This window comes from Carassius carassius, chromosome 10 (assembly GCF_963082965.1).
Source record: "Carassius carassius chromosome 10, fCarCar2.1, whole genome shotgun sequence".
NCBI lineage: Eukaryota > Metazoa > Chordata > Actinopteri > Cypriniformes > Cyprinidae > Carassius > Carassius carassius.
Genome location: NC_081764.1, coordinates 28,560,207 through 28,576,263, shown reverse-complemented (window position 1 = coordinate 28,576,263; position 16,057 = coordinate 28,560,207). Strand labels below are relative to the sequence as shown.

The 16,057-nt window shown below is 36.1% G+C and overlaps 1 protein-coding gene and 1 pseudogene across 1 annotated transcript; both read right to left on the bottom strand.

Annotated features, from left to right (window-relative positions):
* Positions 1–4,661: 4,661 nt before the first annotated feature.
* Positions 4,662–7,121, bottom strand: LOC132152081 (ATP synthase F(0) complex subunit C3, mitochondrial-like). Its single transcript, XM_059560758.1, has 5 exons — positions 7,057–7,121; positions 6,757–6,844; positions 6,035–6,112; positions 5,341–5,531; positions 4,662–4,964 (listed from the first exon to the last, which is right to left on the bottom strand). The coding sequence occupies exons 2-5, from the start codon at positions 6,793–6,795 to the stop codon at positions 4,850–4,852; spliced, it is 423 nt and encodes a 140-aa protein (XP_059416741.1). The 5' UTR covers positions 6,796–6,844; positions 7,057–7,121; the 3' UTR covers positions 4,662–4,849.
* Positions 7,122–8,688: 1,567 nt separating this feature from the next.
* On the bottom strand, positions 8,689–14,779 carry LOC132151428 (endoplasmic reticulum junction formation protein lunapark-B-like; annotated as a pseudogene).
* Positions 14,780–16,057: the final 1,278 nt, after the last annotated feature.

Genomic DNA, 16,057 nt, shown 5'->3' with positions numbered 1-16,057 from the left:
AGTCGCATATGGTTCTAGTTCACCTTTTTCAGTCAATGCAATGGGAGCCGGAAAGAGAATTGATTAGTTCTTTTTTTATTTGATTAATGCCAATGTACCAAAGATAAAAGTACAGATAGGTAATGTCAATATTGCATACAAAGAAGTGGCATTATATGCAAAGCACCATTAACAGACGTATGTACACATAAAAATAAATAATACTAATCGAAAACTTTAACAAAATAAATTAAAAAGATTAAATAGCATTGAAAAGATTAAACATTTTTGACAGCCTTAAGATTTTTGGAAGATTAACTAGTTTGGATATACTGTTGAACCTCTTTAAAAAAATAAAAAAATAAAATAAAACAATATATAATGCATTTTGATGAGTGAATTTACTGCGGTGAATATGACATTTTGCAAGAAGTCATAATTGGTTAATAATGAAATATACATTCATTTTGTCTTTTTATATATTAAAGAAGCCAATCAGTATCCTTAAAAAGCAGAGAGAAACCCTGTAGCACACTGCGATAGATAACATTAGAGAATTCATTCCAAAATAGCTGTGTGTGAGGACAATCCCAAACGATATGTATATCAGTTTCATTAGGGTCTCCACAAAAACAACAGCTTGTATCTATGTCTGATTTAAACCTTTTCAAAAACACTTTAGCTGGGTAAAATCTGTGTAACAATTTGAATGAGATTTCTCTAACCTTGTTAGTTATTATATATTCCAAAGACAGAGTCCATACTTTTTTCTCATTAATATGATCAACCACATTCCTCCAATAAGACACCACATATGGAGTCGTTACACGCTTCTTTTGAAAAAGTGATCTAATCTTATAGTTACGTGATGAAGGATACTGGACAAAGTCGTGGCCTAGTTGTTAGAGTGTTTGACTCCTAACCCTAGGATTGTGGGTTCGAGTCTTGGTCTGGCTATACCGCGACTGAGGTGCCCTTGAGCAAGGCACTGAACCCCAACTGCTCCCCGGGCACCGCAGCATAAATGATGAACACTGCTCCGGGTGTGTGTTCACAGTGTGTGTGTGTTCACTGCTGTGTGTGTGTTCACTGCTGTGTGTGTGCACTTTGGATGGGTTAAATGCAGAGCACAAATTCTGAGTATTGGTCACCATATTGGCTGAATGTCACATCACTTTTTCACTTTCATGTAACAAAAAGCATAGTTTTCCTACTGGGATTTCAAATGGGTGTAAAGATAAAGTGCTGGATGATCTAATGAGTCCCTTGAAAGCGTAACAACTCCTTTAGGAATAGTGTCCATGATGATGGAGAATTCTTTGGGAGTTACTGGAAAATTACATTTACATAAGAATTTTTTGTGACTTAAAATAAGACCTTCCAAGTTAAAGAACTAGGAAACAACCAAAACAAATTTCCAAATGAAGTACCGCTGAGAAGTGCTTAAAAATGAATGACCATGCAAGTAATGCCTGTTTATGAAATTTGGTTAAATTGTAAGGGATTCTAGCAATATTATAAATACAGATCAATAGGAAAGGGAGACCACCTAATTTGGAAAAGTAGTCATTGGGGATAAAAATCCATATTGAGTTTGGATTACACAAACACTGTCTAATCCAATTAATTTTGAAAGTGTTGTTCAAAGAAGAGAAATCAAGGAAATTAAACCCACCATAATCATATGTGTTCATTAATAAGTACTCTGTATTACCTTTGTTACAACATTCAGTGTATAGAAAATAACCATTATGACAGAAATTTGTACATTTATAAACTGTAAGAAGTAAAAAGCTCAGAAATGCAGTAACTGTAAGAGTAAATAATAATTATAATAATGATGATGATAATAATAATGATTAGGCACCTGTTTGTAAGGAAGCATGTAAATTCATCTATCCAATGCTGTCACGTCACGTGACAAAAGAACGAATGATAGGATAAAGCCTTTTATACAGTCTTTATTATTATTATTATTATTATTATTATTATTAAACAATACAAACATTAAAACATTAAGGCAATACACTTAAAATCATAAAGACAAATAATAATAATAATATACACAGAGATTTGTTGCCAGGGTAACTCCAGTCTATGGTCAAAGCTTATGGGTCTGTCACGTGAGGAGCGACTCGAAAACCCGAAAGACTCAAGAGATGAACTAATCAATTCTCTAACACCGGCACCCACTGCATTGACTGAAACAGGTGAACTAGACTATTCCTGTACAGAAACTATAGAATTTTTGCGCATGCGCGACTGAAAGAATCACTCCCAGAGACGACTCGTTCTTCCCGAGTCACATTAAAGATTCGTTTAAAATGATCGAATCGTTCAAGAATGACCGTCACTAACTAGCATCAGACGAAAACACCAACGTGAAACACACACGCTTGATATCCGTTTTTTTAATCTTGATATTATCATAAATTTGAAAATCGGAAAACGAAGCTTTATCTGTTTTTTCATTTTGGTTTTGGAAACGGATAAAAAAACAAGTCGTTTTTTTATTTTTCCATTTTTGGTTTCAATTAGAAAAACGAAAGAACGAATGATACACGGATTCGTTTGGAATAAACTGAAGCATTATAACATTTATTGCATTAAGATAAAGTAACGAGAGGAGCGTAACACACAGTAACGAAGTAAAAGTACAGATTTTTCCCCAAAAATTTACTCAAGTAAGAGTATAAAGTACCCATCTTTAAATATACTCCGAAAAGTATTCGTTACCCCAAAAAATTACTCAAGTAAATGTAACGAAGTAAATGTAACTCGTTACTACCCACCTCTGAATCCTAAAATAGCATATGAGAACAACTGCTGCTTCAGAGATGGGTTCCTGCAGGAGAGAGAGAGAGAGGTCAGGGGTCACTCATCACCAGATCTCGGTTTAGGAACATTGCTATGTTATGAAAAAAGAGACATCAGCTAACAACAGTGTGATGCATGACAGGTTAAATTTGGTGAACTACATAAATGCAATATTTAGCAGAACACTACACTTGGATTGCTACCATGTTAACAAGCTCAGCTCTCCTTAATAACAAATATAGCGCGATGGCCTTTCTTCTATCAATAACACGTACTGCACGGAAAACAAAGACAGCAAAACAAAGATGCAAAAAAAGTAACAATGAAATTATTAATTAAAAAAGCTTCTTGCCAAGTCTTTTTATTTAAATGTATTTTAAATGCAAATAAAGCAATGCGAACGTACCCATTATAGAGTACTCTGACCAAAATCCGCTGTTCAGTTGCGCGCTGCCTCCGCTGCCGGTGTGAAAGCAAAATAGGCGCGCGCTGCTTCTGCTCTGCCTACCTGCTGCAAACGCGCTGCTTCTGCTCTGCTGCAGCTTGCGGTTTGAACCCGGCCTATAAGTGTGTGTGAGTGGATGTATCTGTTTTACACTCTTTGATGTTTTAGAGTTTAACCCCTTCATTGCTGTCCACTTTTTTACTGCATTGTAGTCAAATTATTGATTTTATTTTACATAGTTGCAGTCACACCAGTTCATAGGTGTGTATTTGTGTGTCCGCGTGTGTGTGAGTTGGTGTGTTGATTTTGCACTCTAGCCCCCGGTTTCACAGACAAGGCTTAAGCCTAGTCCTAGACTAAAATGCAAGTCTGAGTTGTTTCAAATGAAAGAAACTTGTACTGATTGATCTTAAAATATATCAGTGCCTTTGTTTTGTCTCAAGATGCAAACCAGTAATGTTTTTTTCTAAGGCATGTTTATAAAAATTACTTAAATGTCCTAATTGAACTATGGCCTAATCCTGGTTTAGGCTAAGCCCTGTCTATGAAACCAGGCCTAGATGTTTTAGAGTTTCACCCCTACATTGCGGTGCAATTTTCTTTCTGCATTTTGGGGTATTTGTAGATTGTACACATAAAAATGGTCTGTTTTCTCGATTCTGATCCTTCATTTTTGACCGAAGACTTTGAGTGTGACTTTATTATGACCACTTAGCTTTTTCAAATCATGCCCTCAAATTTTTTTCTTTTTCACATACCAGGTGCCATAAGTGTCACCAAGTTTCGTACCATTCTGGTAAAGCTATGATTTTTAAACTTGTAACTTCCCCTTTGAAAATGTTGCAGGATGATAAAAAAAAAAAAAAAAAACACATTCTAGTGTTGTGTCAATAAAAATGAACACTCGATGAAAAATTAAGCAACATTTGAAACAAACAGAATACTGATGAGAAAAATAAATAACTGCGAGATGAAAAATTAGTTTGATGTTAACTTGGAAATGTGAGAATCGAAGTCAGAACTGAGATATTCTCAATTGTGAAGAAACATCAATATTTTGATAAATCACTTTTCAAAATTCCATGGCAGAAACAGTCTTCAATATTAAGCATTATATTTAAAATTCTAATTATGGCACAGGGATTCTCACACTGAAAGAGACAAAAAACAGCAACAAAACATTTAATTTTTGATTATAATTTAGATTTCTGGTGAATTAATAAGATCCGAGCCATTCAGTAACAGACCACTGTTTTTGGTAGATTACTGCACCACCATATCATTTTTTGACTTGTATTGGCATATAGAAGTAAACTAAAGTGACCCCTTTTTTAAAAAAAAATCCCCAAATAACTTGAAAACTGCACTGAACAACCATCTTCACTGGCACCAATTTCCAACACAACAATATATTCAGACATTTTAAATTGTGAAATACATGTATTTATTCTGTATTTGGATACATTTTTACAATACATGTTTTATCTTATCAGCCTTCAACAAAACTTGGAAATGTACAATTTTAATGACACCAACACAGAACTCTTTTGGTAGCCAGTGTAAAACACGTGTCGTCGCAGCGGTGGAAAGAGGTGGACGGAGCAGTATTTACATGGCAAACAGAATGAGGAAAGCCACCATCAAACAGAAGAGACCCATAGCCTCAGACAGGGCAAATCCTAAAATAGCATATGAGAACAACTGCTGCTTCAGAGATGGGTTCCTGCAGGAGAGAGAGAGAGAGGTCAGGGGTCACTCATCACCAGATCTCGGTTTAGGAACATTGCTATGTTATGAAAAAGAGACATCAGCTAACAACAGTGTGATGCATGACAGGTTAAATTTGTTGAACTACATAAATGCAATATTTAGCAGAACACTACACTTGGATTGCTACCATGTTAACAAGCTCAGTTCTTATTTAAAATAAATTTAAAAATAAGTTAGAACTATAAACAAAAAAAAAAACACCCAATTTGAGTAAAGCTATAGTTTTGTGACACTACCAATATGGAAAGTTCCAGAAATTAATTGTTTCATGTACAACAAGTGATGGCAACAAGATGGTTATTATTTTCAGAGATGCTGGTTTAGCGTACCTAGCATATCCAATAATGAGGCTGCCGAACACGGTTCCGATTCCAGCTCCCGAACCTGCCACTCCCACAGTGGCGGCACCAGCACCGATGAACTTGGCGGCTGTGTCGATGTCACGGCTTACAGCACTTGTCTGAAAACCCCGCACTGCAACCTGGGAAACGGCCGTCTGTGGCAGAAAAGCTGGGCTGGCCTTGAGAAAGAAAGACAACGATCAAAATGAATGAACTGTACCAATCATCACTTGACAAAAAGAAATCGCTTTGTAGATTGCAACAAGCTAAGAATGCAAGTAAATGCTTATAAAAATTTTGTAAAAAAAGACTGAATCTAAAGATGACTTAAAAAGTCCTTGTCTAAGAAAAAGGCTTTTCAGGGAAAAATAACTACTAAAAGGGTATTACACATTCATTTAAAACGGCAAGTAAGTGCCACGGATCTTAAACATGGCATATGAAAGTGATGTGTGGTCAAATATGTTGTCCCATTCATTCACACAATGTGTACACAGCCACTTTTGCTGCTGCGCCGGAGGAGTAATTGGGGGTTCGGTGCATTGCTCAAAAGTCTCACATCAGTAGTGGTACTGAAGGTGGAAGAAAGCGCTGTACATTCACTCCTCCCACCTACAATCCTGAGACCTTGGAGTTACAAGTCCGCTCTCTAACCATTAGGCCATATGCATAAAGCACTCACCTCTGCAGAGCTGACATCTGGCCTGGAGAGCACAGAGGCAGAGAGTGGTCTACACAGCGCCCTTGAGCCAGAGCGGACCTGAGACGGAGATCAAAAACCACATTAGCACCTAAGACATACAATTAAAGTGCTGTAACGAAGACTGACACACAAGGCCAAACTGTTGATTGAAAACTTGGATTATGTGGGAGGTGCCTTGTGTCCAGAAAATCTGTTAAATAATTGTTACAATTTGAAATTAGACTCCAAATGTCAACTGAACAAATAAATACATTTATAATTTAATTAATAAAAGGACTGTGGCTAGTCCAGTTCAAAAAGACAGCAACAAAGCAGAACATAACACCCGCAGCCTTGAACCAACTATTACTATTGTATTTTGTCCTTTAGATCAAGGGTAGAGCATTTAAAATAACAGTCTAGGAAACATTATGAATTTACTGCAAGATTTTTATAATGACCTTGACTTCCCTTTAATCGCGGTCCAGATGATAGCATTAGCAACCATCTGCCCACTGACATCTTAACCACAAAGATATACACACACAAAAAAATTCTGATACAGTATTTTTTACAATATGCCATCCAAAAAACCCATATGAAGTGCACTGCATCAACATAGGAAAAATTCAAGTGTACCAGGCCTCTTGCATTTTAAGGAACCATAATTCACTGAGCTTTCCCATTATATCATAACTGTAAAAACCGCTCTAAACACTCACCAGTGCCGGTGTGGACACGAACTTCGCACAGGCGTACATGTTTGATTGAGCTCGCTGACTGTGGTGAGGAATAAACCCGCGTCTGTCTCTATGGGAAAAAGCCAACAGTTTAAGGTCAATGCAATATCAGCGCTTTCAAAACATCACCTGGTACTTAATAGCTCATTTTGCAAGGACAATATAATCTGTAGAACATGAAATGGATCGAGTGATTTGATTAAATATATCTAAAGCGTAATGATGGTATAAGATTATGACAATATAGTTTCTCCGGTTCCTATCTAGCTCTCCTTCACTTACCCGGCTGCAGAGGTCGAACCGCTGAGGCGCTACTGCGCATGCCAGACCCTCTATTTAATGAAGGTCCCGGATGCATAGATGACGCGCTTGAAGGTCATTCAGTGGTGCTTTATTTAAAACTGCGCTCACATGACTGGGACCATGAGAGAATTGCTACAGTTTTGTACAAATATTTCATGTCAAAGTACTTATTTTTGCGGTCATATTACATTTGCTGGTTTGATTGACATTGAAAATATCTCAAAGAAACACATTTTCATAAAATGTTTAGGTTTTGTGAAATAACATGGTTATATCCTATCAAAGTACACATGATTGTTGAAAGGGGCTGCTGGTGTATCTGGTTTGGAAGAACTGAAAATCCTGAAAATGTTAATTTGTTTTAATGACTTCAGTTGCCATGGCAAAATATGACAAAAAAAGTTATCAGTAAAGCACAAGTATTTATCTTTTATGTATCATGCATGAAATATTTGCTTAGGCATGAGCATCAGAAACATTCACTTAGCCTTTCTGTATTGTGCTCCTTAATTCTTGAAGAATCACTTTGTTGCATACAAAAGAAAAACTCACTTTTCATGATAATGTTGAATCATTCTTTAGAAAAATATTTTTTATTGGATTTACCATGCACACAATCCAGTGTGTTAATGCAACAGACATGTGCATAACAACTCACAAGAACTGACAAACAAGAACAAGTGGACGACTCCAGTTCCAAAGCACATGAATTTTGTGTTGCTTATTGAGATAAGAGTCAATTCACAATGAACATGAAAATTAAATAACGCAAAATGCAGAGGCACAATTCACTACAAAATGATCATTATCACCATTCAAATTCATGAATAAATACCAGTGTCACCTCTGGTATCAGTTGACTTGTAAAGCGTAAACAGCAATGCAGAAAACGTCCTATATATTATTTTGACAAATTTAGCAATTCTGTAAACTGTGCTGTTAAAACCTAGACATGTTCCTAACCAGAAAGCCACAAGACAGTTGAATTATACACAAATACGTAAACAAACTGTTGGCCAGAAAAAACACAAGCAACTAAAACTATTAAAAACAAAAGAATAAATATTTAAACCAAAAAATACGGCATTTGGCAAAAAAACCCCCACAAAAAACACCAAGCATCGCTCCCCTAAAAGGACTATGCTTTTGTAACAGTGCGTTTTTGTTCAGCTTGCAGTTTCAAATAATTCTGTAAACACAAAGACAGATAAAATCTGTAAAATGCATCCTGTCCTTATCTACTAAGCAACTGAATGCTAACACTGTAAAATGATACTATTCTGATTTTAGCAATTGCAGTCCGTTTGGTAAAATCACCCTCATAAACAAACCATGCACAGGTATTGTACTGGGTGACAACACCATTATGGGGCACACCACACTATTAGTGTTACAAACTGTAATGTGATATGATATTTAGCCCACTATATGTAAACACTGTGGTGCATATATAAATAAATTAGCAGTAAAAACTCTTAACAGCCTCCAGAATTACTAAGTACTGCTAAATGAACACGCTTTAGGGAGAAGTTAAAACCAAACATCCCAAAAACCAAAAATCTGTAGCTAACGGCATTAATCATTCATGTTTAAACTGCATTTAAACACAGTTTAGTTAGATTCATCCTCTTTCTGCTGTTACCCCTGAGCTCCAGCCTCTTCCTGTGGGACATCCTCTGAGGGGGACGGGCTCTGTTGAGACTGTGCCTCTTCTTCCTCTGGTTCATTTGCAGCAGGTGGATCTTCAGCGGTAGGGTCCTGAAGCTCAGCAGTTGTAGTTCTTTCTGTGTCATCTGCAAAATGAAATAATTCACATAACTGCCACTGGGGATGTATACTGCTGAAAGCCATGGCACTGTTGTGCATGTGTGAGATTGTGTGTGTATTAGGCCTGTTATTGCATTAATAACAGAATATAAATAATAACAATATCATTTGTGGTATTCTACATTCAGTATGATAATACGTGTTTAAAAGAAGCACAACATGTATCGTCAAGACTGTAAACAAGCCAACTAACAATTAGAGGAAAAAAAGTTTAAGACAATGAGCCATGCACCTAGGGGTTTGGGAAAAAATCTGATTTTTTTTTTAAAGAAAGGTATTCAACATTTTAGACATTCAGTACTTAACTAAGCAGCTGACCATCTTGCTAAAACTAATATGAATTTTGCAGACATCTTGCAAAAAGCATATTTTTACTTGAAATTTCTATAAAGATAAATACGGTAAGCTGAATGTAAAAAATGCAGGATATTTCCTTTAAGACAGATATAAAACAGACATATTTCAAATAACATATTAGGAGACATTTATGATTTACAGTCAGATTTAAGATACAGATAATATACAAAACACACTTTCCTGCTCTGTAATGGTGTCAGTCCTTATTGTGTTGTGTGATTTTGTGTATAAGAGTGTTCTTTGAATAGGAAATTATTGTGATCATGATTATGTTACCCACTGTAACTGTAAGGAGCAGAGAATACTTTAGCACCAAAGCATCATGCAGTGCATTCACTACTGTTTGGGGTGAGTACGATTTCTTATTTTTAAATAATACTGTTACCTCACATGTTTGGGGTGAGTATGATTTAAAAAAAAAAATAAACTAATAGTTTCAGCAATTCAGCAAAGACACATTAGATCGATCAAAAGTGACAAAGACAAAGACAATGATACAAAAATTATTTCAATAAATTTTAAATTTGATCAAAGGATCCTGAAAATGTAGAACTGTTGCCACAAGAACATTAAGCAGCACAACACTTTCAACACTGATAATAAAAAAAATTCTTCCTTAAGCAGCTAAAGCCTATAACTGAAACTGAAGTAAAAATATTTTAAAGGTATATTAAAATAGAAAACAGTAATTTTAAATAGTAAATTATATTTTTGATCAAATAAATGCAGCCTTGGTTGGCATAAGACCCTTTAAAAAACAAAAACAAAAATCTTACAGACCCCAAACTTTTGAATGATTTTGTATGTGTAAGTAAAGTGTGTAGGTTCTGGGACCTGAGGGAAATTTCTTGAAACTATGAACTTTACTCCAAAGGGTGCCAGGGTGTGAGACACGAGTGGCAGGAGTCGAGACAATACGGTCTAAAAACACACAAATAAAATAAAATACAACATTCATTCATACAAATGATAAATGTAAATGATTTCTTCGAAACTGCATGTCTTGACTTTCAAAGTTGAAGCTTTCCAGCTGCAGCTTTAAGACTGAGGTCAATGGCTGTCAGCAGCATGAAATACCTTCAGGGGCGTCACTGTCCTCTGGTGTCTCTGTGGCAGACTGTGTTTCAGGAGATTCAGAGAGAAGTCTGCGCTCAAAACTGAATTCTGGGAGTCTGGGGGCTTGGGGGCGGGTCTTTCTTGCCGAGTTCATGAAGTAGCAATAAGCACAACGGAATGCTGTAACATAAAACATCACACAGGAGTATCAAAATAAAAGCCTCAAAGAAGGAAGTATCCTCAGACAAAAAAACTTCACATACTGATAGGTTCTTACCTACATACTCAAATTCCTCCTTCAGTGCCATACCATTGTGGGAAAAACACTGCTGGCAAATCAATGCATATCTGAAAGTTCAAGGAGTGAAAGAGACAAACAATTCTCTCCGCTACTGACATAATTCTGACCAGTAGAGTGTTCAATGTGTTTCTCTTAGCTTGTATGTCAAGCTGGTGGTACTGTATGTTATACCAGTGTAATACCTGTTCTGAGGTCCATCTCCCACCAAATACTCAATGACTCTGTCCACAGTGCTGCGCTCTCGTGGAAGGATGGGTCGAGCAAGAGGTGGACCAGGAGGACGCATGCCTAAATGATCAACACTTCAAGATTACACAAATCAGGAAAATGACACGCTAAGATTTATACACAATAGTGCTAATATGAAACCTATAAATGTTCAGTTTGAAGTTAAGCCCCAGAAAATGTGGATTTAGTGAGGAATGCATTAATCCTGGAGTAAGATGCTAGTAAGGAATTTTATACAGGCTTAAACTGTGTGAATGCCTTTATCCAAACTTAAAGGGATAGCTCACCTAAAATTCACTGTCATGTCATTCCAAACCTGTATGACTTTCTATCTTTCTTCCTTGAAACATAAAATATGACATTTTAAGAAATGTCTCAGTGTTCCATACAAAAGAAGACATTAACATTCTTCAAAATATCTTTCATGTTCTGCAGAAGACCAGACGTCATGCAGGTTTGGAATGACATGAGGGTGAGTACATGATGACAGAATTATTATTTTAAGCAAACTATCACTTTAGAAAGGACACCATCATAATGGATGAAAAAAATTGGCATTTCAGCACACTTTTATTTGTGAAATTGTATTAAAACAGTGTACGTAAAACTATACGTTACTAAACATCTGATGATACGGAAAAATGTAATTATGCACGTATTTTTTTGGGATTTTTATTTACATTTACTCACTTAAAGTTAATCTTTAAAAACACTTATAATTACTATCGCTATCATAATTTTATAGAGCCACAGCTAACTGTTTTTCATTCAATTATCTACCATGTATGTCCGCTGTAAGTATGAGTGTACTGAACCTGATCCAGGTCCTGCTGAATAAGGATTCATGCTTCTCATCATTTGTTGTGGTGTTTCTGCTTGGCTTGCTCCTGTTGGGCTGGCTACAGACCTGGCTAACCCTTTCTCTGGAGGCCCTCCTGGGGCAATGTGAAGGGGTGTGGCTCCCGGGGGCATGGGACTGAGTACTGGACCAGGACTAGCCATTGCAACATGCCGGTGACGAAGCTCTGGATATAATGAGAGTACAGTGTGCATCATGCCTAAGGAAAATACGCATAAACACATAATCAAAACCAAAAGCGCATACAAACCTTGTCCTGGTCTAGGAGTCATGTGAGGTCTGACTGGAGTGGCTTCTGCTTCCTGTAAAGACAAACCATGTATTCATCTAACTCACTAGCTCCAAAAATAAATCCCTTCATCTGTTTAAAACCATTTTCAAGCTTTAATAATACATACGACTGCACTTACTGCTTTCTTTTTAGATTCTGGATCAAATCTTTCCAATATGAGCTTAGCATTTTTGTAGGTCTCTGTTTCCATCACCTCTTCAAGCTGTCAAAAACATAACTCATTTATGATACATATGAACAATTTTATTCATCTGAAATATAAGTAGCGACAAGCAAGCTTACTTTTCTAATGTGTCTGAAATCACACTTACTATTTTCAGTTTCTGTGCTTTTAAATCATCTAATTTTTCATCTGAAACAGAAGAAACCATAAATTAGTCAATCTATAAAAATATTCATTCAAAAGACAGATGAGTCAATCCATTAAATCCCAATCAGATCTCTATCAAAATCTTTGGTGTATTTAAACACATTTATGAAAATTCATGGGTAAAATGCACACAGCCACAGCAGAGAATAAAAAAAGATTTAGAAAATGAAGAAAACCATGAAGAATTAAGAAAAACAACATATCATGAACTTACTGTTTCTCTCTGTACGTTTGGAGAAAAGGAAGATGAGCAGTTTTCGTAGTAGCAACACTCTATAAACAGAGAGAGAAAATAAAATTAAGCAAGAGAACACATTAACGACACAATAACATTGACCTACCTAAGCCAAACAGCCTTTAAAAAAGGAATATAACAGAATGCAATACATGTGATATAATACATAATACAAATGTAATAACATCAACTGTAATACACTAAGCAAGCCTAATAGAATGTCATTATCTATAAATAAAACAGGACTCACAGTGCAGGAAAGGCCATCAGAGGCAGGGCAGTGATGAGGCGAGAGCTCCACTGCTCAGGAGAGTACAGATAATACACACACACACACGCGATCAGGTACAGAGCAGATGAGTAGAAGAGAAGTCGGCCCACCCACAATTTCAGCAAACGCTGGTTCTTTGCACGAAACTCCTCAAGGTCCTTAATGTCCTGGGGATTCATGTCGCAATATTGTATGATCATTATCAATGCCATTATGTAAAAAAAATGCTTTGTAAGGTAACCTAAAATTGCTTAATTTGATAACATCTTAACCCTATTAAGTCTAGGATCTCTCAATTATCACAATTATCACACTGAAAAACTTCTTGTACACTATCTACTACATACCTTCTGTCTGACTGATTCACACATTTTTAGAAAGTATATGGCCTTTTAGTTTTAATCTAAAAATGTCTACATGGTGGTACACATATCTGTTTGCTTTGAGTAAAGTAAATGTAAAAATAACTTTTTATTTTGTTATTAATATTTTTAGATGAACACTTACTGGACTGAAAAACCTGATTATCTTTTAGAAAAAAAATCATGTTAAATCAGGTTTAATGCTGACACAGGCTTACAAATGCACAATTGTATTGCATTGCAATGTTTTTAACTACATAGCTTTGATCAGAAAACTAATATTTATAGTTTTTTAAGACATTATTGGAAGATATAGAGTGATAACTGATCATTTATATGCATTTAATGCATGAAGTCTGTAATACGGTCTCACTGATTTACATTATAAGCAGAATTTAATCTTCCTTCCACATAAATAACATTATTCACCAAACAGAATAAAACGGATGTTTTTTCCTCTCAGTATGCTGCATATTCTTACCATATTATACTATATGGCCATAAAATCTTGATGTATCAAATTTGATACAAAACATAAAATACATATTCACAATTTTTCCCCCTTTATTTTCACTAATAAGTTTCACTAAATTGTTCCATTAAAATATGTCTTTCTGACGATTATTTGATATGTCAGGCTTTACATGGTTAACTGGTTTTATTCAATAATTAAAATGATTAATTAACATAACTGAAACTGAATCTGACTACATTAGATAACACTAGGTAAAGTCATTTTTAAGGTGAGGTCAGGTTGAAATTACATCTCAAAGTTAGTTATAATGTTAGTTATAAAGTTATAGTTAATATAACTTCAATTGTTTACATGGTGGTATTAATAACAGATTTGTCACCATGTGTCATGTTACAGCATTCCATTAAAAACCTATGCACAATATAAATCTGAGAAACACTGAACACGCTGATGCAGAACACAAATACTGAATGCCAGATATAAACTCTGTTAGTTACAGTTGAAAGTACAGTGGAAATTAAACATAAAGCCCTCTGGAATTGCAAAGTGTATTCCTACAGCTCACTCTTAAACCAAAGCAGTGACCACTACTTGGCAGTTAAGGTCAACCGCAGCAGTCCAGTGAACAGATGGTCCCATCAATACAGTCTCCAGATAGAAAGAGACTTCAGGAGGCAAGCCAGGAATGAGTAAAGCCACGAAATGCAGCCAGTACACAGGTTCAGATGATGACATACAGCTCTGTGTTGTGTGATAAGGTCACAAGACAACGGCTGAAAAGGGGTTTGAAATGGCAGGACAACAGTGGGGAACATACCTTATCCAGTTCCTCCAGAAGTTTTACTGTGGAAGCTTTAGTCTGTTTGGAGCACAACAATTGCATTATTGTTTTAGTATGGGTTTGATAAATAAGTGCATGAACTGGATTGAGGAGGGTTGCAAAAGGAGAAAAGTACTCACCTTCCACCGTGAAATTATGGCTCCCATTGTCAGCACAGCAAATCCACACCTTAAAGCAGAAATCAAACCATTCTAATTACCCTCTCAAAACATCCACACCCTGCAATGCATCATTCTGTTTCTCCATTTGATTCCATTTCTGGCACATTAATATAAAGAAACATAATCCCAGATCTTATCAATAACGTGGGTTGGAAATCCAAACTTAAGTAAATAAGACAACAATGCAACTCTTATTATTGCAGAGGATTTACTACAAAAGGGCCAGGATGAAAACTCCTGCCCTGGCTTCCTTCTCGCAAGCCCTAAAACTGTCCTGGATCAGTTTCGCTCAGTGTAAAGTCGTCAGCAGTGTAGTTTACACATATGTTCATTAGGCTAATATTAGTTGAAGCATATTATAAGATTACAATTTGCAAGAGTTCACTTGTTAACTTGCCTTTCTACAGAGATGCGTCGGAGGCTGATGCTGAGCGTGTGACGGTGACGTAATAAGAGATTTTTGGAATTTAATTCAAAATAAAAGCCCTGTAGCGTATCACTAAACAATCCTCGCACTAAATTATCTCATCTAATGATGATTAAAGTCGGCATGAAATATAAGTTTACAATTCTTACATTTTATGCAGTACCATAGTGTTTATTATAAATGATGTATCTGTGCACTTCATTTTTTTTATTCATCCCTCTCCCCTCGAAACCATAGACATATAAATTTATATTAGTTGATATAAATGCGAGGCATTTTACGGAAGAATGTTTCAAGAATTTAAGACGATATGAAATGGGTTTAGTCCGAGTCCTATATTTGACCGAAACGGCTGTCCCATCCGTGTACACAGTTGGAACGTCAACGAATTTGAAGGTTAGTAAAACCAATTCACTTGCTAACTTGAAACAATCGTTTAACGTTATAAGATGGATGTTCTGAAATATCGCTTTGCGTGTTTCATTCGTCTTATAGCCACTTACACGAGATGTTGGAATCCAATGTCTCGCCAAAATTGTGAACAGCATTGGCATGCAAGCGACATTCTCTACTCCAAAGCCGAAACGACGGAGTAAAGGCAAATAAGTTATATTGTAACGTTACTTGTGTACTTTTTATATGAGGAGTACATAGTTGTCTGCGTGTATTTCATTGTTATTTATTTATATTGTTTTTTGTAATTTCAGCGGTCCAGGTAAAACCATTGTGGCCCTCTATGACCTGCTCTAATGAGGATCTTGGCGCCAACTTCCATTCTCTTTTTATAAAGTCTACACCGATCAAAAGGCCACGGATGGAAAATAGCGCAGAGATCAACAACACATCGTCGGGTACCATAAAGGAGTCATTAACGTTGGATTCCACAGACAAGTCTGATATCACTCAAGAGGACAGTCA